The sequence below is a fragment of the Pongo pygmaeus genome, chromosome 4 (assembly GCF_028885625.2).
Source record: "Pongo pygmaeus isolate AG05252 chromosome 4, NHGRI_mPonPyg2-v2.0_pri, whole genome shotgun sequence".
NCBI classification, from domain to species: domain Eukaryota; kingdom Metazoa; phylum Chordata; class Mammalia; order Primates; family Hominidae; genus Pongo; species Pongo pygmaeus.
The window spans coordinates 155,869,086-155,890,564 of record NC_072377.2 but is presented as its reverse complement, the minus strand read 5'-3'; the positions used below and the strand labels follow the sequence as shown (position 1 = coordinate 155,890,564).

Sequence of the window (21,479 nt, the reverse complement as noted above, 5' to 3'; positions counted from 1 at the left end):
GGCCTGGGACGGGGAGAAGCAGCACACTGAGCTGAGTAAATGCTTTTGCTTCCTCTTCCCCAATAACTCTAGGGGAGCTTTTGGAAGAGTCCCAGATGGAAGCAACCAGGCTCCGGCAGAAGGCAGAGGAGCTAGTGAAGGACAACGAGCTGCTCCCACCACCTTCTCCCTCCTTGGGCTCCTTCGACCCCCTGGCTGAGCTCACAGGTATAAGAGGAGTCTGGGTACCTCTGACTCTCCCTGTACCCCAAACTGCTCAAATCCTTCACAGTGAACTCCCTTCTTATGCCAAAACCCACATTCTCTCGTTTATCCTTAGGTCACAGGCTACCCTTCCATTCATGTTTTGGCTGCCACATCCCCCAGAAGGTCAGATTTGGAAGGGACTTCGAAACAATCTTGTTAAAAATAGCCAATGACTCAGCACTCCTGAGGCCCCAGCAGACATGAGTAATAGATACAACAGTTGACTGCCTTGCAGTCCTGTGGCCTTGGGGTCTTTATCAGCATATTTAGTGAACAAATATTTAATGAGCAGCTACTGTGTGCCAGGCATCGCGCTCCAAGCAGCTACTCCCTGTCACTTGGAGCTGGCATATGAGTTGGAAGCTCCCTGGTTGTGCCCTGTGCGTCCATTTTACAATTAGGGAAGCTGAGGCCCAGGGAAGAAGCTGGACTCGCCTGTCAGCCTGCTGCAGCGTATTTCAGATGTAAGGTTACGTGTGCTGCCCATTAAAGGAAAGGGTGACTGTAACTCAGAGTTGAAGTCCCATGTATGGTAGAGGCATTACCATGCGTACAGAGCGTGCATTACTCTCGCATGTCTCCAAGTCCAGGGTAAGGTCTGGGACCAGGATGGAAATGATCCCCACCCCAGCTGGACTCAGATGCCTCCTGCTGCAGCTCTACCATATGGTATCTGGCCCAGGCCAATGTGACAGCCTTCTATTGGCTGGTGGTTGCATTTGCTGAATGGACAAATGGAGGAAAGTGATGGTCTCAGAGTCCACTGTGCTGTAGTCAGTGGGCATTTCCAGCCTCTGCTTGTCTATTCAGCAATGTTCCTGAGTTCCTGATTGGTGCCAGGTCCACTCCCAGAGTGAGAAATGAGGCTACCTTCAAGGAGCTCCCTGCAGCAAGAACCGCAGGAAGTCAGGGAGGGAGGGCCAAGTCTCAGTCCTGAGTTTGCAGTTGCTGGCTATGTGGCTGTGGGCAAGTTGATGACCTTCCCAAGCCTCAGTGTCCTGACCTTTAAAATGGGGATATGGGGCTTTTATGAGAATGGCTGGGATAATAGATACATAAAGACTTTTCAAATTGTAAATCATTGTCTTTATTATTGAGGCATGTTCAGGGCAGCAAGGAGCAGCAGCCAACTTGGGATTTTCCCAGTAAGCCCAAGGAGCATGGTCTCTCTGCTCAGGCTCTGCCCCGTCACTCCAGGGCAGTCCATTTTCTCAGACTACCTGGCCCTGATGAGACCACCTCCCATTCTCCCATACTCGAGTGGGGAATCCTGTCTGAGAACCCCTTTGTCAAGGGCTGTCCTTGAGACGGTGGTACCTGGGCTTGTCCGCTTCCCAGTCAGTTCATCTGTGCTTTCTTGATTCTCCAGGAAAGGACTCGAATGTCACAGCACCTCCCACAGCCCCTGCATGCCCCAGTGACAAGCCAGCACCAGTCCAGAAGCCTCCATCCAGTGTAAGTTTTATTTGGAGTCATGGGTGGAGGTTGCCTGGATGGACCTCAAGGTCCTACTGACAGATACAAGAACATGAAGAAAGAGGGTTGAGGTCAAGAAACTGTTCCGACTTGCTGGGTGATATTGGGCAAGTCCATTGCAAGCTCTCTGGGGCCTCAGCCGCCCCATTTTGAAATGAAGGTCATAGTTAAAACTTACCAGGAAGACCCTGGTATGTACAAGGAATTCTTCTCACTTACTAAGTTGTATACTGTTAAGTATCACTGAGTGTGCACAGTGCTAGGAAAACAGACAGATGTGACATGGAGCTCACATTCTCAAAGAGGGCTCAGAAACTGTCTTCTACAGGCTGGGCACAGTGGCTCATGCCTGTAATCCCAGCACTTGGGGAGGCTGAGGCAGGAGGATTGCTTGAACCCAGGAGTTTGAGACCAGCCTGGGCAGGATAGTGAGACTCCATCTCTCTAAGAAAAAAAAAGTAGTCAGGTGTGATGGTGTATGCCTGTGGTTCCAGCTACTTGGGAGGCTGGCTGAGGCAGAAGGGTTGCTTGAGCCCAGGAGGTCAAGGCTGCAGTGAGCCATGTTGATGCCACCACACTCCAGCCTGGGTGACAGTCAGACCCTCTCATTAAAAAAAAAAAAAAAAAAAAAGAAATCTACAGATTTGGCTAGAGAAGTTTTGCTTGGTATCCTACAAGGGATTGTATAGTTCAGCATCCTTATCCTACAGATCAGGTGCAGGGAAAGAAGGACCTGATTTGAGGTTACATGGGTAATGGGGAAAATGTAGATGGAGGAGGGAGACTTTCTAGGGCAGGGCCAAGAGCCAGAGGTGAGTTCTTGGTGGCCATGAGGGTCCTCCAAGAACTGACTCCTCATCTATCCTGCCCCTTTCTGGGATGAAGGGAGGCTGCAGACCAAGTTCAACGGGACATGGAAATCCCAGATCCCAGAGCTAATGGCTGGTTCAGGTGGGCCATTGGTGTCTTGGTTGGTTGAATGACCAGTAATTCTACTTGGAATGATGGAAAGATGTGAAAAAATCTGGGATTCTTTGGCCACCCTGGATTTGGTTGAATCCTGAAAGAGTCTCCAAATTTGGTGAATCATCTCTGAGACTTTTCTCAGATAGTTCACTCCTCTGGGATCTCCAGGACTGGCTTGGGAAGGCCAGCACAGGACCGCGCTTGGTGGTGGCCATAACAGCTGCCATCTGTGTTCTGGGAAACTGATCAGAGACATCTGGGCCTAAGAGACAGCTCTGGGGCCATGGCAGGAATGCTGGATCTGCAGTCTTGGGTTCAGTCCCTGCTTTTGCATTAACCAACTGTATACTGTAGTTTCCTCATCTTTCCAAAGAGGATATAACCTTCTGACCCACTCCATGGGTCACTCTGAGAAATAATGGAGCTCATGAAAGCATTTAAAAAGTACACGGCCTTAAAAAATGCAATCCTACAGTGCTGCTGGTTCAAGGTCAGCTAGTCCCACATCTCCCTTCTACAAAAGAGGATTGGCCATCGAGGGGATATGACCTCACGTTATGCAGAGGGCTATGACAGGCTTGTCGAGAATCCTGCTTCGTGATCTCATGTGAGATGATATGTAACGGTCCCTGTGTACTCAAAGTGGGAAGAGATTTTCTCCCCCTTGCTGCTCTCAGCCGCAGGGCTGCAGAGGAGGGCTGAGCTGTTTTTCTCTCAGGCAGCACCTAACTTCCTTTCTGCACAGGGCACCTCCTCTGAATTTGAAGTGGTCACTCCTGAGGAGCAGAATTCACCAGAGAGCAGCAGCCATGCCAATGCAATGGTGAGTGGACGGGCAGGCCCCTGGGCTTGACCTGCTGCCCTCTTTGTGTCCTATCACTTGCTATCATGTGAGAGGCGCAGAACCTGTTCAGATCCCTTGGGTACCCTGGAGTCACTTGGGGATACACGAGGGGCAGGAGCAGGGGGTGCTTCTCGCTCACATATGCAAATTCCTGGGCTAGTGACTTCCCTGACTTGGGCCACATAGGCACCTGACCGTTGTGAAAGCCTGGGCTCTTTGCAAGCCCTGTTGCCTTCTGCCAGGGGCCAGGCACCTCCGCACACTATGACTCAGCCCTTTGGGTCTGGGGGCTTCCAACCCCGGGGGAGAAAGAAGGCTCAGGACGGCCCAGGGCCCTGTAAGACAGGTGATTTGCCCTTTGTGCGGACTCTTGGAGCACACAGGAAGGAGGTTCAACTTTCCACTTACACGCATGCACGCATGCACACACACACATACGCACATTCTCTCTCTCTCTCTCTCGTACAGCTCTGGAGCGTCTGCCCAGCATCCTCGTTCCACACCTTACAACACTGACTGCCTTTATCCTAACTACATTTCCTTCTGTTCTTTCTTAAAATGGCAGACTTATTGAAGAACCATTGTGAAAAGTCTGGAAGATTCTTTAAACGTCTTAAATTCCTACCTTCTCCATTCTCCCTTCCTTCCCACTTTTAAGTTTTTTTCTTTAATTGTTGTTATGCAAGCAATAGATGCTCTAGCCCTTCACTGATATATTGATCTCTGCTGCCTCCCTTCACAAAGGTTTGGCTGACAAATGTGCTTGTGTTCACTGGTTGCCCCATGTACCTGTCAGTGCCCAGTGCAAGGCCCCCTCAGGTGGTTGTCTAGCTAACTAGCATGCCTTCAGTGTTGAGAGGCTCACTACTGCCTCAGACGGCTCTGAGTATTGGAAAGGCTCTTTATGTTCTGTCTCCTGGAACCTTCTGTCCCCTTGTCCTGTTCTGTCCCTGAGGGCTCTGAGATGCTGGCCATGGAGGCAAGATCCCCTGCTCAGAAAGTATTTCACTCTGACTTTGGACCGATAACTTTAACTCACTTAATAAGTTCCTCGTTAGCTCTACAGTGTGCCTGTCTCTGCTGAGCCACTTCAGCCAAGACAACACAGCCTCCCTGTGCTCTGAAGCTGGTAGTCTGGAGAAGTCGCAGGCATGGGAAGCATTGCATGAGCCTTAAATAGAGCAGCATCTGCCACCTCAGCTCCTTTGTGGGAAGAGGCAGTGGAGGAATGGATGCAGAGTTGGAACAGCAGCATTTCGTCTTGTTAGAATGTGGCACTGACGCCATTACACAGGTGTTCGGGGAATGCCAGGTTGTGGTTATAGTCATTGCCATTCCTCCAGAGTTCAGAGAAGTGGGAGGTCAGTGCAGCAGAGCACTGGATGGCGAGTCAGGAAACCTCAGTTCTCGTTATACCTCTGCCACTGACTTACTGGGCGACTTTGGGCAAGTTCCTCCTCCCCATAGCTTGGTTTCCCAGCCTGATCTCTGAGGCTCCCTGTAGCTCTGATGTCCTGTGATTCCCATAACTGTTTCTGGGAGGCTGCTGGAGGAGCTGAGCCATGGACAGCGTGGAAAGGATGAGCAGAACTTGCAGAGGCAGAGAGAACACATGGGGTGAAGCCTGCAGAGGCAGAGAGGACACATGGGGTGAAGCCTGCAGAGGCACCAGACCTGGTGTGTGTGGGTTCAGGCAGGGTAAAGTGGGGAGCCCAACTGGATGCTGCTGTAGATGGGACCTGTGGCTGTAGGGCCTTAGATGCCCAGCAGGGGAGCTGGGCCCAGTGCCGTCTGCAGTAGGGTAACACTGTAGGTCCTTGGGCGTGGAATTGGCGTAACAAAGGCAATGTCTTTGGTAGGAGTATTCCAGATAGACTAGAGAGAAAGAGTCAACTATCTGGCCCACGGTGTGCTTTATTTCTTATATACTGTACTAGTTTGGGACTTTCTGAAGTATCTAAAGCAGTGGTTCCTTAAACTGTTTTGAGTCTTGGGTCCTCAGAAGCTGATGAATGCTTGGACCATTCCCCAGAAGACATACGTGCAGGCCAGGCATGGTGGCTCACGCCTGTAATCTCAGTACTTTGGGAGGCCAAGGTGTGTGGATCACCTGAGGTCAGGAGTTCAAGACCAGCCTGGCCATTGTGGGGAAACCCCGTCTCTACTAAAAATACAAAAATTAGCCCAGTGTAGTGGTGCACTGCTGTAATCCCAGGTCCTCAGGAGCCTGAGGCAGGAGAATCGCTTGAACCCAGGAGGCAGAGGTTGCAGGACGTATATGCAGATGTCCCTTGGTAAACATGGGAGAGTGGTTCCAGAACTCCCTGAGGATACCAAAATCCATGGATGCTCAAGTCCCTTATGTAAAATGGCGTACTAGTTCCCTATAACCTATGCACATCCTCCTATATACTTTAAATCATCTCTAGGTTACTTATGAAACCTAATACAATGTAAATGCTAAATTTTGTTATACTGTATTGTTTAGGGAATAATGACAAGAAAAAAATTCTGTACATGTTCAATACAGTTTTTTGCTTGTTTGTTTTGGGATGGAGTCTTGCTCTGTTGCCCAGGCTGAAGTGCTGTGGTGCGATCTCTGTTCACTGCAACCTCCGACTCCCTGGTTCAAACAGTTCTCCTGCCTCAGCCTCCCAAGTAGCTGGGATTACAGGCATGTGCCACCATGCCCAGCTAATTTTTGTATTTTTAGTAGAGACAGGGTTTCACCACTCAGGCCATCTTGATCTCCTGAGCTTGTGATCTGCCCGCTTAGCCTCCCAAAGTGGTGGGATTACAGGCATGAGCCATCGTGCCCGGCCAGTTTGTTTTTTTAGAAGATTTTTGATCTGCAGTTGGTTGAATCCATGGATGCGGAACCCATGGATATGGAGGGCTGACTGTACAGTGATGTCCCTTCTCTGGGCTTGTTGCTGTCAGGGGTCAATTCATCCTCCTAAGAACCCTGTGAGGTTGAAGGGAGGGAAGGATTGTGCAGACATTTGGTAGATGAGGATGCTGAGGTCCAGCAGACAAGTGACTTACTGTCAGGCACTCTGCAAGGCCCAGTGTGTGGGAGGATGGTGGCCCTGCTGCTGTGGAGCCGCCAGTGGCCTGTGAGTCCTGGGTCCTGCCCTGTGAGTCAGCCCCAGACAGGGAACCTGCATAACTGGAGAATTTCCCGGGGCTGAGCTGGGGTCACAGGGGGAAACTGAGTCATGAGAAATGAGGAAGCAGAGAGAGAATGGACTGGCTGCGCCTACTCAGGCCTTGGTGAAGAGTGGGCCGTGTGCCCTTTCCCTCTCCAGGCGCTGGGCCCCCTGCCCCATGAGGACGGCAACCTGATGCTGCACCTGCAGCGCCTGGAGACCACGCTGAGTGTGTGTGCCGAGGAGCCGGACCACAGCCAGCTTTTCACCCACCTGGGCCGCATGGCCCTGGAGTTCAACCGACTGGCATCCAAGGTGCACAAGAATGAGCAGCGCACCTCCATCCTGCAGGTGAGGCGTGTGGGGAGGGTGGCCCGAGACAGGCAGGTGTGCTTCCCCCCGAGCTCTTCCCGCCTTCCTGCTCCTGGGAATCCACTGGTACCATGGGGACTTCTGAAGGCTGTGTTGTGGGCAGACTTCGGGCTTTTTGTTCAGGGTGATGAACAGGATAAGGAAGTTGTGGGGAAGGATGAGGAAGAGGAAGGAAATGGGGAAATACGGGATGGGCAATGCGAGTGTCATGGTTGGGGATACCCCTAGCAGTCCTGCCTTTATTTCTCATGTGCAGGGTTGGGGGATGGGAAGGGAGGGAACAAAGGTCAGCTCCTTTCATAATGCCTCTTTCCCCCCAGGGTAGGCACCCTCATTATCACCACTTCACAGGTGGGGAAGCAGCCCTTTTTTTGCCCAAGGTCACCCAGCTGGTAAATGGTGAAGTTGGGATTGGAACCTCGATCTCTCTCTCGCATTCCAAAGCCCATACTCTTGACCACCATCCCAACCTGCCTCCCCTATTGAATTGCTTTTGAAAGCCTCCCTGTGCTGTGGGGAATGGCCAGATTTCCTTGCTAGGCCAGGCCAGACCTTGGAGTTATATGGTCCTTGGTTCCAGTAGTGACCCTTTATTGCTGTATGACCTTGGAAAAGTCACTTATCCTCTCTGTCCCCCAGTGTTCCTATCAGTAACATGAGCTAGGAGTGCCTCCATGGTTAGATTGCTGCATTAAATGAGGCCATGTACATGAAGCACCCAGTGCAGTCCAGAACCTAGTCCATGCTGGAAGAGAGGTCCCCATTCGGAGCTCATGACAGGCATCCGCACTGGGCAGGAGGTCTTAGCCTTGCGGGCTTTGGCAGCGGGGAAGTGTTCAGTTATAATTAGTGACCATTCTAAAGATGGCAAAACGGAGGCTTCTGAGGGACTGCTCGTGATCTAAGTACCCGCCACCTTAGTGACAGAGCCATGACTTGAAGCCTCTTTACTCCCTGCAGAGTCTCCTACCAGGCCAGTCTCTGGTCTGTGGTCTCATTCATGTCAGCAGGCACTCAAGTGCCCCGCTGATGGCAGAAGGGGGAGTCCCCCTTGCGTGACCTTGGTTGCTGAGAGCATGAAGGGCAATCAGGTTGGAGATGCAGTATGAGGAGAGGTGTGGGGGCAGAGGAGCACGCAGGATGCCCATCCCACCTGGAGGGGAGGGGTGTGTTGGGAGGTGAGGCTGAACGAGAGGCAGAGGCCTGGAGGGCCAGGCTGAGAGAAGGGAACCCTTTAAGATGTCAGTGAGGCTTCAAGGTATCCAGGCTGAACCCTGGCAAGGTGAGCTTGGCACAGTGCCTAGGCCGTGGGCAAGGTAGGAAGGTGCCTGGGGTGAGAGCACTTTGTGCATCCACTTTTCAGCTTTGAGATGGGGATAGATCCTAGGCCCCTTAAAAGGGGTCCTGCCAACCTCTGTTATTTTTTATTTCAGGCCCCTCCTTATTTATTTCCTCCTTAGCTCTTATCATAGTTTGTAATAATTTTATTTAATACATTTTTTCTTATACTCTTTTTTTTCTTATACTCTCTGCTAGAAGGTAAGCTTGAGGGGGGCAGGCACCATGTCTATTGTATTCACTGTTGCGTCTCAGTTCCTGGCACTTCATACACATTTGGTGAATGAATGAATGAACAAAATAATAAATGATCAAATGAACTCATAGCTTAGCTCTTGTAGCACCTTGGATGGAAGGTGATGATCTTTATGACCTCTGATGATTCTATCCATTTGCCGGTTTGCACCCAGGGCATTGGCCCAGAGACTCCAAGGAAACAGCTCTCTAGACTGCAAGGGTAGGACAGCAAGTGAGGCCTTGTCCTGGCCTTCCCTTAGGGACTAGGAGCAGGCCATTCTGTTCCCTGGAGGCCTCGCCCAGAGACATGGCATCTCAGGTATTTTTACTGCCTGGGTGGAGGTATATTAATCCAGTTCCTCCTCATTCATTCATTGATTTGTTTCTTGGTTCACTAAACAAACATATTCAAGGGCAGGTATAGCATAAGGCTCTCTGCTAGGCATTGAATGGACTCGTAAGAATAATTTTTCGATTTCTTTTTTTTGAGGAGTGGTGGGGGACAGGGTCTTGCTCCGCCACCCAGGCTGGAGTGCAGTGGTACGACCACAGCTCACTACAGCCTTGACCTCCTGGGCTCAGTCCTCCCACCTCAGTTCCCTGAATAGCTGAGACTATGTGCATGCGCCATTATGCCTGGCCAATTTTTTGGTATTTTTAGTAGAGACAGGGTTTTGCCATGTTGCCCAGACTGGTATTGAACTCCAGAGCTCAAGTGATCCTCCTGCCTCAGCCTCTCAAAGTGCTGGGATTACTGGTGTGAGCCACCATGCCCAGCTAGTTTTCTGTTTGCTAAGCCTCATCTCCCTCATTGTCCAACCACCTCCAGTTTAAGGCTGTGTCCTCCATTTAGCCTTCTCAAGGGTCTCCTGTGTGAGTCAGAAATGAAACAACTCTGAAATCTCCCTGGATTACACAACAAAAGTTTTCCCTCCTATTCTGTGTGGCAGGGGTTTGTTTCTGGTCTACACAGTTCCTTAGAGTCCCAGGGAGACAGGGGCCCAACCTTCCAGCGCCCTTTAGAATACGAGGCATCCACATCAGCCCCTGCTACCAGGAAAAAGAGACTGGAGAATTGTGCATAGGCCAGCCCAGGAGTGATGCTTGTCCCTTCCACACCTCTTTTGTTGGCCAGAACTAGTCACATGATTGCATCCACCTGCAACAGGCCTGGGAGATGGAAGGCAGCAGATGGCTGTTTAGTGAATGGCCAGGGTCCTGGCCCAGCTCAAAGGCTGTCCCCTCCTTTGGGCACCATCTGTGTCCCTTCTCTGATCTTTCATCACACGGGAAAGAGACACCAATGTGGGGTCTGCCAGTTGGAGTTTTACTCCCCACCAGTGATGAGTCTTAGCAGCTGTGCACCTGTTAGACTGTATCATTTTACCTGGTTTCCCCACCTTTAACATAGAGATGAGTTACTTAGCTTTGAGGAAGTTGTGAGGCACCAGTGAGGTAGTATATGGAGAAGCACCGAGCAATGTACCTGGCACAGGTGAGGTGCTCAGTGAGGATCTGTGGAAAGATTGAACAACTCTGTGCTGACACTGTATGTTAGCATTGCTAGTCAGCACCTTCCCTTCCCACCCAGCCTGTGAGGTCCTGAGTCTGGTGACCCCTCTTCCATGCCCCCAGTTCACAGAGCTTCCAATATGAGTCCCCACACATAAGCAAGTGACTGATGGTTCATGGACGCTTCCACTCTCACTGTCTCATCTGTCCCTCTCAGCAGCCCTATCGAGGAGGCAGAGAAGAAACAGTTGTCCCTGGGCTAGATGTGGTGGCTCATGCCTGTAATCCCAGCATTTTGGGAGACTGAGACAGGTGGATCACTTGAGGTCAGGAGTTCGATACCAGCCTGGCCAACATGGTGAAACCCTGTCTGTACTAAAAATACAAAAATTAGCCAGGCATGTTGGCACACACCCCAGCTACTCAGGAGGCCGAGGCAGGAGAATCTCTTGAACCTGGGAGATGGAGGTTGCAATGAGCTGAGATCATGCTACTGCAGTCCAGCCTGGGCAACAGAGTGAGACTGTCTAAAAAAAAAAAAAAAAAGAGAGAGAGAGAAACAGTTGTCTTTCTTTTGTAGAGGAGGAACCAAGTGTCACAGCCACATTGTGAGGGCGTGAGGGCATAGTGAGGTCCCGACTGACTGCCCTGTCTTCTGATTTTCCCCTTGGCAACACTGGGTACCTCTCACACCTGCAAATTGATGTGCCTTCCAGGCCCCCAGGACTCGCCTGCTCATTTGTCCATTTGCTCATTTGGCTGTTCAGTCATGTTGTTCCTTCCACAAACTTTGAGCTGGGGGCTGGGGATCTGGCAGTGAACAAGAGAATGGTTAGGGGTCCCAGCCCTCCGGGAGCTCAGGAATTAATTGGGGATAGGGGGGTAGATATTAAGAAAATAGCCGCACAAACAGTTCTTTAGCTTTATCTGCCACAGGTGCTGAGAAGCGTAAAAGCCGGGGGCTGTGAGCGAGGATAACGGAGTTAGCCTAATTTAGCTGGATCGGGGAGTCAGGGAGGACTTCTCTGAGGAGATGGGATTTAAACTAAGACTTCGAAGAAGAGTAGGAGTCAGCTGGGGGAGGCTGGTGGGGAATAGGGGTCCCGGCAGTGGGAGCAGGGATGAAGGAGAAGGGATGGAGCTGTCTGTCTTGGAGGAGCAGAAGGCCCCATGGCTGATGCTTGGTCAGGCTTCTCCATAGTTGGCTCCCAAGGGAGAGGACACGTGGGTGGCCAAGTGGCATAGCTCCTTAGAGAGGGATTGGGTGAGGCCAGGCAAAGGGGATAAGGAGTTGGGCCCTGGGGTGGCTATAGGCCCCCCGCCATCCTCTAGCTCAGCCTGTACCTGGGAGGCGCCCCTCCTTCCCCTCACCCTGTGTGTTCCCCTGCCCCACAGACCCTGTGTGAGCAGCTTCGGAAGGAGAATGAGGCTCTGAAGGCCAAGTTGGACAAGGGCCTGGAACAGCGGGATCAGGCTGCTGAGAGGCTGCGGTAAGTTCAGGCCCCTCAGAGAAGGGGTGAGGAGTGGGGGCTGCAGGAGGAGGGGCTGGTGCGCAGCACTGATTTCTGAGTTGAGGACCATGGCTCCGAGGCCCTGTGCCCAGAGCCCTATTTGGAGGTTACGTGTCTTGATCCTTCTCCTTGGCTCTTTTGGTATTTTCTCTCTGGCCCTTTTGCCACCTTGGGAGGTATATAGAGTGCCTTGAGAGCTTCAGAAGAAGGTCAGCATAGATTGTACTTCCTTCCTCCTCCAGCGCTCGCCTCTCTCCCTTGTTAATGGTGAACTGGCTGTCCAGAGGACTCAGGACTTTGCTGCCTCCTGCTGGTCACCATCCTGACCTGCTCTGTCTTCCTGAGAACATGAGAGCTCCCCCCACTGGACTAGGGGGCTTAGACTGAATTAAGGGTTGAGGGTCAGGGAAAGGCATTACAAGTTTATACTCCTTCCCTTCCTTCCTTTGCAAGATTCTAAATTGACAGGTCTTAGGCAAGACCTAGGAGCCTGCATTTCACCAGGAGTCTCTGTGATTATGACGGAGGTAGGCCCAGGATCACCTCTTGGGAAACACTGATATTGACTGTCAGAGCTTGACAAGCCCTTGGAGATCATGCAGGCCAGACCTCTCACTGTACAGAGGGGAAACTGAGGCCCAGGAAGAGGCAGGGACTTGATTGGAGTCTTACAACAAGAACTTGGGCCTCCTTGCTCTCCATCCTGTGAGTGGCCACAATTCCTGCCTGCACTGTGGTCCTGGACAATTTGGGTGATGAGTCATCTGTTGGGTACCAGCTGGGCTCAGGCACATAGGAAAGGCCCGTGTTATAGACAGGACTTGCTACTCTGTTTTTTCCTCCTCTCCTGTTTCTTATTAGAATCAACAGAAAGAGAAGGAATATACACTTCTTAAGTATGGCCACAGAAGTAATGTTTGACTACTGAGCCACTGGCTATTTTGAATCAGTGTGTAATTTATTTGCTTTTGGATGGCCAAGGATGCACTTTTGGGGTTTCTATAGCCCTAATGACCCCATCCATGGATTCAAAAACTGAAGCTGGGGAAAAAAAATCACGGATTAGAAGGCAAGAATACAAGTCTCTGCTGTATGACCTTGAAAAACTTCTTGGTTTTTCAAGCGGAAACTCAGCTGGCAAATAGAACATAAAGAAATGGTGGCTGGGCGTGGTGGCTCACACCTGTAATCCCAGCACTTTGGGAGGCTAAGGCGGGAGGACTGCTTTGAGTCCATGAGTTTGAGACCAGCCTGGTGAAATACATCACCACCCCTCCCCCAGCCCCAACAAAAAATACCAAAAAAATTAGCTGGGTGTGGTGGTGTGCCTGTAGTCCCAGCTACTCAAGAGGGTGGAGGTGTGTGGTGGGGGAGGTTGGGGGTGGCTGAGGTGGGAGGATTACTTGAGTAGGAGCAGTCCAGGCTGTGGTGAGCCGAGATTGGGCCACTGTACTCCAGCCTGGGTGACAGAACGAGACCCTGTCTCAAAAAAAAGAAAGAAGAAACATTTTAGTCAGACCTGAATCCACATCACTAATTTTATGATATCCTCTATCACCTGCCTTATTAGTTACTTAGAATTTTACTTTAATTTGATTCATCTTTTTACTTAAAATTATAAAGGAAACTTTAACTAGAGTAAATGGAAAACAGCATTACCTATGATAAATAGAAGATAACTCTAAATACGATGAAAATGAAAGGATGTTAATAAATCCAGGCTAAGGATCATTGCACATTGAAGGCTCTGGGCCTGCAGCCTGCACCTTCTGTGTTAACGAGGGAAACTCGAGTAACTAGAGAGGTGCCCAGGGCCTGTTAGCGCTAAGATCGTACTGTCTCCGTGGTCTACACAGGAAATGTGAAGATAATTGGAAAGGGTGTCACTTTCTCACTAGAATGTGATCCAGGGTTATTTAATGCAGTGTTTGGATATATCCTGAAGGTCTTGTGTGCATAGAAATTCCACAGCTGGGGAAACCCTGCCATTGACAATCAGAGACCTCCAGGGAAGCCCACAGATTGAGAGCAAGGTGGCTGAAGATGCCCTTTTTGGTTTTCCAGGAGGGCAGGTTTCAGGATCCCGCAGTACTCCCTGGGGCTCAGCTGCAACTCATGCGATAGTGAGCATTAAGCAGCCCTGTAGTTTTCTTAACTCAGGGTCAGCATTGTGACTTCTCTGTTTACCTCCATCCCAGGGAGGAAAATTTGGAGCTCAAGAAGTTGTTGATGAGCAATGGCAACAAAGAGGGTGCGTCTGGGCAGCCAGGCTCACCGAAGATGGAAGGGACAGGCAAGAAGGCAGTGGCTGGACAGCAGCAGGTATGTGGTCACAAATTCCTTCTGTAGCATCCTTGGTTTCTGGTACTCAGCCTCTGCTTACCACCTCCAGTGACAGTGAGCCTACTACTCCCTCCTGCAGCCAGTGCCAGTGGTAGAAGGTTCTAGCTGTTACATGTTTTTTTCTTTACTTGGCCTGACCTCCATGCTTAGAGGCTGCTGGTAGTCACTGTGGCTTCGTGGGCCTCATAAGCCTTCTCTTCTCCTGGCTAAATAGCTCCAGTTCCTTCAGCCATTGCTCATAGAAGGTGGTGTTGAGTTGTTTGCTCAGTCTGGGTGCATTCCCTAAACACATTCCAGTTTGTCAAGGTCTGTCTTAGAGAGTGGTTCCCAAAAGTCAGTTTAACATCTTTGATATTCCTGGCAGAATTAGGTTGTTTGGTTGAGCAAGCTCCCTTGGATTCTGCTAAGCTCCTGGGATTGTGTCTCTGGAGCCTCTAAAGTGGAGAGGGGAGGGTGTTGGCCAGTGTCAGTGTGGTCTGGTGATGCTGCAGAGCTGGCCCACTCCCCCATCCTCCTCTAGTCCCAGCACTGGCCACATCCAGGTCCCAAGCAGGAGCAGACTCTGCACCCCTTGCCCAGTCGTTACCATTCCCCTTGCTGCAGAGCTGAGTCCCAACTCTTTACCAACATGTTTTTACTTCACCCTTTAATGGGATTTAATAGCTGAGCAGTGGGGCTCCATGTCTTTAACCCACCCTACACCTATGCAATAGTAGTAATTACCGTAATGGCTTAATTCCTTATTACTATGTGGCAATGTAGAGTTTACCCAGGACATGCAAATCTGTTATCTTATTTGGGCCTCATCTCTACATACAGAGTAGGCAAGGCTGGGACTAATATTCCATTCTATAGCTATGGCCATAGGTTTGGAGAGGTCATGTAACATCATATAATCAGGATTTCTGTGTGACCTGCTATCAGGCAGATGTAGGGTACAGCCCTGGAAACATGCTGATAAATGGCGAAAGTCTGCTCTTCCCTGGTCTTCCGAATCCCAGCCCATGGAGATCCTCTTTTTTTCCCTTTATTCCCCAAATCAGATCCTTCCTTGTCTGCCCTCTTGTGGAAGGGACTTGTAGATGCGGCTGTTCTCCCTTGGGTTCTCTGAGCTGCCTCAGGTGTGGAATTCCCTGGGCAGGTCTCTACTTTTCCTGTGCCCTTTAATCTCCACTCATCTTCCTTGAAAGCCCCGAGCCAGATGTTCTTCCTGCCCTGAGAGTGGGAGCGACTTGCCCTTGTGCCCCAGGGTCACCTGTCCCATGTGTTACAGAGGGGCGGTGAGTGTGCCTTGGAATTACTTGCAGGTGGAATACTAGCTCCACCTTTTACCGGCACTGCAACCTTGGATAAGTCACTTAAGACTCCTAGGCCTCAGTTTCCTCTGTAAAATGAAGATAGTAACACCTGCCTCAAGGGGTGGTTGTGAGGATTCAGTGATGCAATGCTTGTAAAGTAGGTTTAGTGTCGTAAACAGTGAATGTTAGCTGTTGCTCTTTAGGGGAGATTTGGTGCCAGCAGCCAGTTCTGTTGACTCCACGTGGACTCCTCTCTCCCTCGTGGAGGTTCAGGGTGCACCACCCTAGAGCCTGGAATCCACCCTCTTCCTCCTTCCCCAGTAACTCGTTGACCTTTTTGCTAAGCACAGCTCCCATCCAAGATGCTGCAGATTTCAAGTGGGCAGGCCTGTCTGTCCCTTTTCTCAAAGGAGGTGACCTTCCTTGGAGGGTTCCCCTCACCTTGCTCCTTGGTGCTATGTTGTGCTTACAGGCCTGAGCCTGTAGGGGGCAAACTCTGCCCCAGCCCTACCCGAAGCCTCTGGGAGGTGCAGTGTGGAGGGAAAGAGAACGCTGAGAATAGAGAGAATCTGACTCCAGGATGATGGCAGACAATGTCAGAAGTCCGGATGGGGCCTGCAGACCTTATTCTGTTTGAGCTTCTCATTGTATTGAAGCCCAGAGAAGAGGAGGGTCTTGGTGTCCATCACAGAGGGGCTTGGAGATAGAGTCGACACACACCCTCCAGACTACCGGCCTTGTCGCTGTTTCACCCCAGCACTTGCTATTTTTTTTAACCGTTAAACCTTTTTATTTTGGTATAACTAGACTTACAGAAGAGTTGCAAAAATAGTCTAGAGAGTTCCCCTATCCCCTTCCTTTACTTCCCCTAACAGCAACATCTTATAGAACCCAGGTTGAATGATCAAAACTAGAAATTAATGGCATGTACTACTTAGTAAACTACACACTTTATTCGGATTTCACCAGATTTGCACTCACTTCCTGTCGTGTGCCAGCATGGAGTCTGGGATCCCACATTGCATTCAGTTGTCTCTTCTCCCTAATTTTCCTCTAGTCTGTGACAGTTCCTAGTTGTTCCTTGCTTTTCATGACCTTGACACTTTTGAGTTGTACTGGCCAGTTATTTGTAGAATGTTTTTCAGTATAGACTTATTTGCTGTCATGATTGATGCCTCACAAGTGATTGGATCTCATGAGGAGATTGAGGTTACGTGTTTTGGCAAGAATCTCACGGAGGTGACGTTCTGTGTACATCAGAGTGTGCAGAACATTTCTCAGTCCAGCAGACCAGGGGTACATGATGTCAGTGTTTTACTACTGTTAACCTTCATCACTTGGTCAAGTGCTGTCTTTCAAGTTTCTGCAATCAAGTGACCAATTTTCCCTTTGTAATTAATAAATGTTTATTTTTGAGAAGAAACTTAGAGACTATGCAAATACTCTATTTTTCCTTAAACTTTCACTCACCGATTTTACTGTCCATTGGTGGATCTCCACCTGCAGCAGTTATTACTATAGTAATGGAATGGTGATTTTGTATTTTCCTTATTCTTCCTACACTTATTAATCGGAATTCTTTTGTAAGGAAGAGCTGTCCCTTCTCCCCCATTTATTTATTTATTCAGCTATTTTGTTCTGTCAGTATGAACTCAAGAATATTTATTTCATACTGTGACTTACAATCCAATGCTATTGTGAATTATTTTGCTGTTCAAAGTGTTCCCGTTTTGGCCATAGAAGTTTTTTTCAGGTTGTCTCCCGTGCCCTTTTGACATGCCCTTTTATTATTATTGTTATTAGTATTATTCATTTGAGCACTTCCTTGCTTTCTGGCACTGTAAGATGCACCAAACTCACCTTATATTTTATCTGCTCCACCTTATATTTTGTCTGCTCCAGCCTCTCAAAGCAGCCCTGTTTCTTTTTAATAAAAAGAAAATGGTATTTAGAAACCAACTGAGCACTAGGTGTACTCCGTGCTGCTGGATGTCTCTGCTTTAGCCCCTTACAGAGGACAGAGCTGGGAAACATCCATGTGTATTACACAGATCTTTATTTCTGCATCTTTCTAAAAATGTTTTTTAATAAACATTTTATATAACTTTAACTTTTATAAAAGTTTTATAAAACATATATGTTTTATAGAATGAATATATCTATATCTATATCTGTCTGTATCTATATCTCAAATGTCTTACCTTCCAGGCCAGAGAGTGTTTTGGCTGATGTGTGTAGGGAGTGAGGAGAGTGGCTGTTGGTACCTTAGAGGTTGTACCTAAACAGGGAGAGTGGCCGCAGGGAGGGGAGAAGGGAAGGGGAGAGGGCCTGGCAGCCACCCTGAGTCAGGGAGGGGGAATCATCATCTTGTAGACTTCTAGAAGGGGACATAGTCATGACTGGGATGGTTAGTGGTGTCCTGCTGGGTGGGAGGAGTAGGGAGACAGAGGGCTGGGGCCACTTGGGTGAGGGGTCTTAGAGGAGCACTGAGTGGGTGAGATAATTTGTATTGAGATTTTGGTGAAGGCCCCTCTGTTCTTCTCCCCAGGCTAGTGTGACAGCAGGCAAGGTCCCAGAGGTGGCGGCCTTGGGCGCAGCCGAGAAGAAGGTGAAGATGCTGGAGCAGCAGCGCAGTGAGGTAGGTGGCTGGGGTGGCAGTAGTGGGAGGATCCCTCTTCCCTCCCAGGACCAGCAACACAAAGGCTTGCCCTGGCCTCCTGGCTCTGGCAGGTCCCAGGTCACCGTGAGGAGTTGGCATGGTGACCACTGACCCGCCTGCCCATGGATGAGGTCTGAGTCCCTGCCCTGGACTGTCCTCTCTTGATCAGTCCCTTTGCCTACAGTGGTCACTCTGAGGAGGTGGCATGTGGGGCATGGCCTAAAATTGTTGGGGGTAGAGTTTAGGCAGGCTCCTATGGTAGATCTTGGATGGTAGAAAGAGGTTGTGATAAGTTAGGCAAGTTTTAGCATCACTTATGAGGAGTGGAGGGACCCTTGAGAGATGGTTTAGGGAGGGCCCATCACGGAAGGAGGGGATTAAGGCCACTTCCTACTAGCCTGGAGGCTCCATAAATTTACTGTCAAAATTTTTAACGTTAAAAGCTACCTTGGCTGGGTGTGGTGGCTCATGCCTGTAATCCCAGCACTTTGGGAGGCTGAGGCGGGTGGATCACCTGAGGTCAGGGGTTCAGGACCAGCCTGGCCAACATGGCGAAATCCCGTCCCTACTAAAAATACAAAAAATTAGCGGGCATGGTGGCACATACCTGTAATCCCAGCCATTCAGGCTGAGGCAGAGAGAATTACTTGAACCCGGGAGGCTGAGGTTGCAGTGAGCCAAGACTGCGCCACTCCATGCCAGCCTGGGCAACAGAGCAAGACCCTGTCTCAAAAAAAAAAAAAAAAAAAAAAAAGCTACCTACCTCTATTGGTATAGCTACTTTGCAGATATTTTGAGACTCCCATTTCAAGAATTTTCATAGGCAAGAATGAAAAGGACCAGCCAGCAGCTGAAGCCTGACACAGAATACTGAGTGGATTCCTAAACTCCATTAAGGCTATGGCTAGGTCTTTAGGTAGTTTAAATGTCCCCCAGTCCCACTAAGGTGAAGGAGCCAGTTCGTAAGAGGCTCTTAGTTTCCCTCTGCTGCCAAGAGAGAAGCCACGCAGCAGAGTCCCTGTGCTGCAGTCCATTCCGCCTTTTCCCATGGATCTCACGTGTGTTCCTCCCCCTCCTCACACCCTGAGTCTAGTCCAGTCTTTCCAGACCCGAGGTCGAAGTGCAGCTCCTTTTTGGTAGACACTTGTTCTGTCTGTTCCGTCTAGCCCCTCTCCACACAGCCCAGGTGCTTCTCTAGAACCCCGAGCCTGCCTGCCCTTGTCCTCCCGCACATTTGAAAGCTTCTTGATGTGCATATTAGTTTTAGATTTCTTTTTGTATTGTTATAAGCGTTTTTTTTTTTTCTGATTTCAAAAGTGATATAATGCTCATTACAAAAAGATCAAGAATACCACCTCCTAGAGAAAACCACAACTGATTACAGGTTGTTGCATATCCCTCAGTTTTTTTCAAAGTAGAATAAAATTATACATATACGTGTGTGTGTATATATGTATATACACACACTGCCTTACAGATTATTTTTTCTTTTCTTTTTAAAAAAATTAACTGGGTCAGGCGTGGTGGCTCACACCTGTAATCCCAGTACTTTGGGAGGCTGATGCAGGAAGATTACTTGCAACCAGGAGTTTGAGACCAGCCTGGGCAACATAGCAAGACCCTGTCTCTACAAAAAATAAAGTAGCTGTGTGTTGTAGTACACACCTGTAGTCTCGGCTACTCGGGGGGCTGAGGTGGGAGGATCACTTGAGCTCAGGAGGCTGCAGTGAGCCATGATCACACCACTGCACTCCAGCCTGGGCCTGCCTCCAAAAAAAAAATTAACTGCCTTTGAGAGTATCTATTCATATCTATAACATATACCATATTCCTTTAATTCTTAGTAATTTTTTTATCATATACAATGTTTTTGAAATTGTTGTGGATCCTTATGACATATCTTAAGGGTCAGGGCCAATACTCCTTTTGTTTTATTTAGTTGTTGATGTAGGGTTGTTTTTCTTCCCTGAGGAATTGTTATATCAAGAGTATGGTGGATAGTGTCATCTTCGAACTGAGGAAGTGTGTTAGGTGCTTTATTTTCTGTTTTCTTTTTTTCTTTTCTTTTCTTTTTTTTTTTTTTTAAGACAGAGTCTCACTTTGGTTGCCCAGGCTGGAGTGCAGTGGCATGATCTTGGCTTACTGCAGCCTCCGCCTCTTAAGTTCAGGTGATCCTCCCATCTCAGCCTCCCGAGTAGTTGGGACTATAGATGTGTGCCACCATGCCTGGCTAAATTTTGTATTTTTTGTAGAGATGGGGTTTCGCCATATTCTCCAGGCTGGTCTCAAACTCCTGAACTCAAGCAATTGGCCCACCTTGGCCTCCCAGAGTGCTGGAATTATAGGCATGAGCCACTGTGCCTGGCCGCCTATTTTCTTATTTTCTTAACAGCTGCACATTGTCTGTTTATACTATCGTTTATTTAACCTATCTTCTGTGCTTAGATTGGCCTCTGGATTTTTTTGTAATACAGATATTGCTGAGATGATTAGCCTTGTGTATATATATTTGCACACTTGTGTAAGTGTTTCTGTTGGTTAAATTCTTCAGAATGGAATTATTGGGTTAAAGTTGATGAAAATGTGAAATTTCAATACATAATCCCAGACTGCCCTCCAAAGAGGTGTGTGTGTTCCATAATTATTCACCAAAATGATGTAGTTTCCATGTCTTAGTGTTAATCTTGCTTTCCTGGCAAGGTAAAATGCAGCAGTGGATGAAGGTGGATGGCTTTGAGCAACATTGAGTTTTTGAGAGGTGAGGGATGGAGACAGTGTCTGTAGCCACTATTCACACACACCAAGCGCACCTTGGGATGCTGGTGTACATGGGGCAGGAGTTGGCTCTCCTTGTTCCTTCTCTGCTCATCTCCCGCTAACTCCAGTCTCTCCCCACAGCTGCTGGAAGTGAACAAGCAGTGGGACCAGCATTTCCGGTCCATGAAGCAGCAGTATGAGCAGAAGGTAATGTGGGGTTCCTGGCCACGCCCACAGGGCATGCCTGGTCTTCATCTTGCTGCCTCTTTAGCAGCTTTGAACCTTGGGGAGTGGCCATGCTGAGCCCCAGTATGGCCCAGAGGAGAAGTTGGGGGCAGTGTTGGAGGGCCCAGGGGCAGCCGGGCCCTGCCCACATCCTGGAAGTGCTCTACATCCTTGCCTCACACACTCCTCTCTGCCTCTGAACCCAGATCACTGAGCTACGTCAGAAGCTGGCTGATTTACAGAAGCAGGTGACTGACCTGGAGGCTGAGCGGGAGCAGAAGCAGCGTGACTTTGACCGCAAGCTCCTCCTGGCCAAGTCCAAGATTGAAATGGAGGAGGCAAGTGTGACTGCTGGTCCCTGCAGAGTCAGTTCCCCTCCACATTAGCAGAGAGTTCAGTGGAGCAAACAAGCCAGGGGCAGGAGTCAGGAGACCTGGGGGTCTAGTGCCAAAGAGCTAGGTGACCAAAAACACAGGCACGTTCCTTCCCTGCACTGCAGTTTCCCATCTGAAAATTGAGAAAGTTGCATTAACTACAGCTTTTCAC

The 21,479-nt window shown here is 49.3% G+C and overlaps 1 protein-coding gene across 9 annotated transcripts in view; it reads left to right on the top strand.

Moving 5' to 3' along the window:
• TNIP1 (TNFAIP3 interacting protein 1) overlaps window positions 1-21,479 on the top strand; it is a 58,041-nt gene that overhangs the window by 23,909 nt on the left and 12,653 nt on the right. For all 9 annotated transcript variants that reach the window (XM_054487445.2, XM_054487452.2, XM_063665610.1 and 6 more), the window contains 9 exons: window positions 73-207; window positions 1,616-1,701; window positions 3,434-3,511; window positions 6,841-7,032; window positions 11,536-11,630; window positions 13,850-13,973; window positions 17,841-17,930; window positions 20,850-20,915; window positions 21,140-21,271. In XM_054487445.2, the coding sequence (XP_054343420.1) occupies window positions 73-207; window positions 1,616-1,701; window positions 3,434-3,511; window positions 6,841-7,032; window positions 11,536-11,630; window positions 13,850-13,973; window positions 17,841-17,930; window positions 20,850-20,915; window positions 21,140-21,271 (998 nt within the window). The remainder of the gene's footprint in view (window positions 1-72; window positions 208-1,615; window positions 1,702-3,433; window positions 3,512-6,840; window positions 7,033-11,535; window positions 11,631-13,849; window positions 13,974-17,840; window positions 17,931-20,849; window positions 20,916-21,139; window positions 21,272-21,479) is intronic.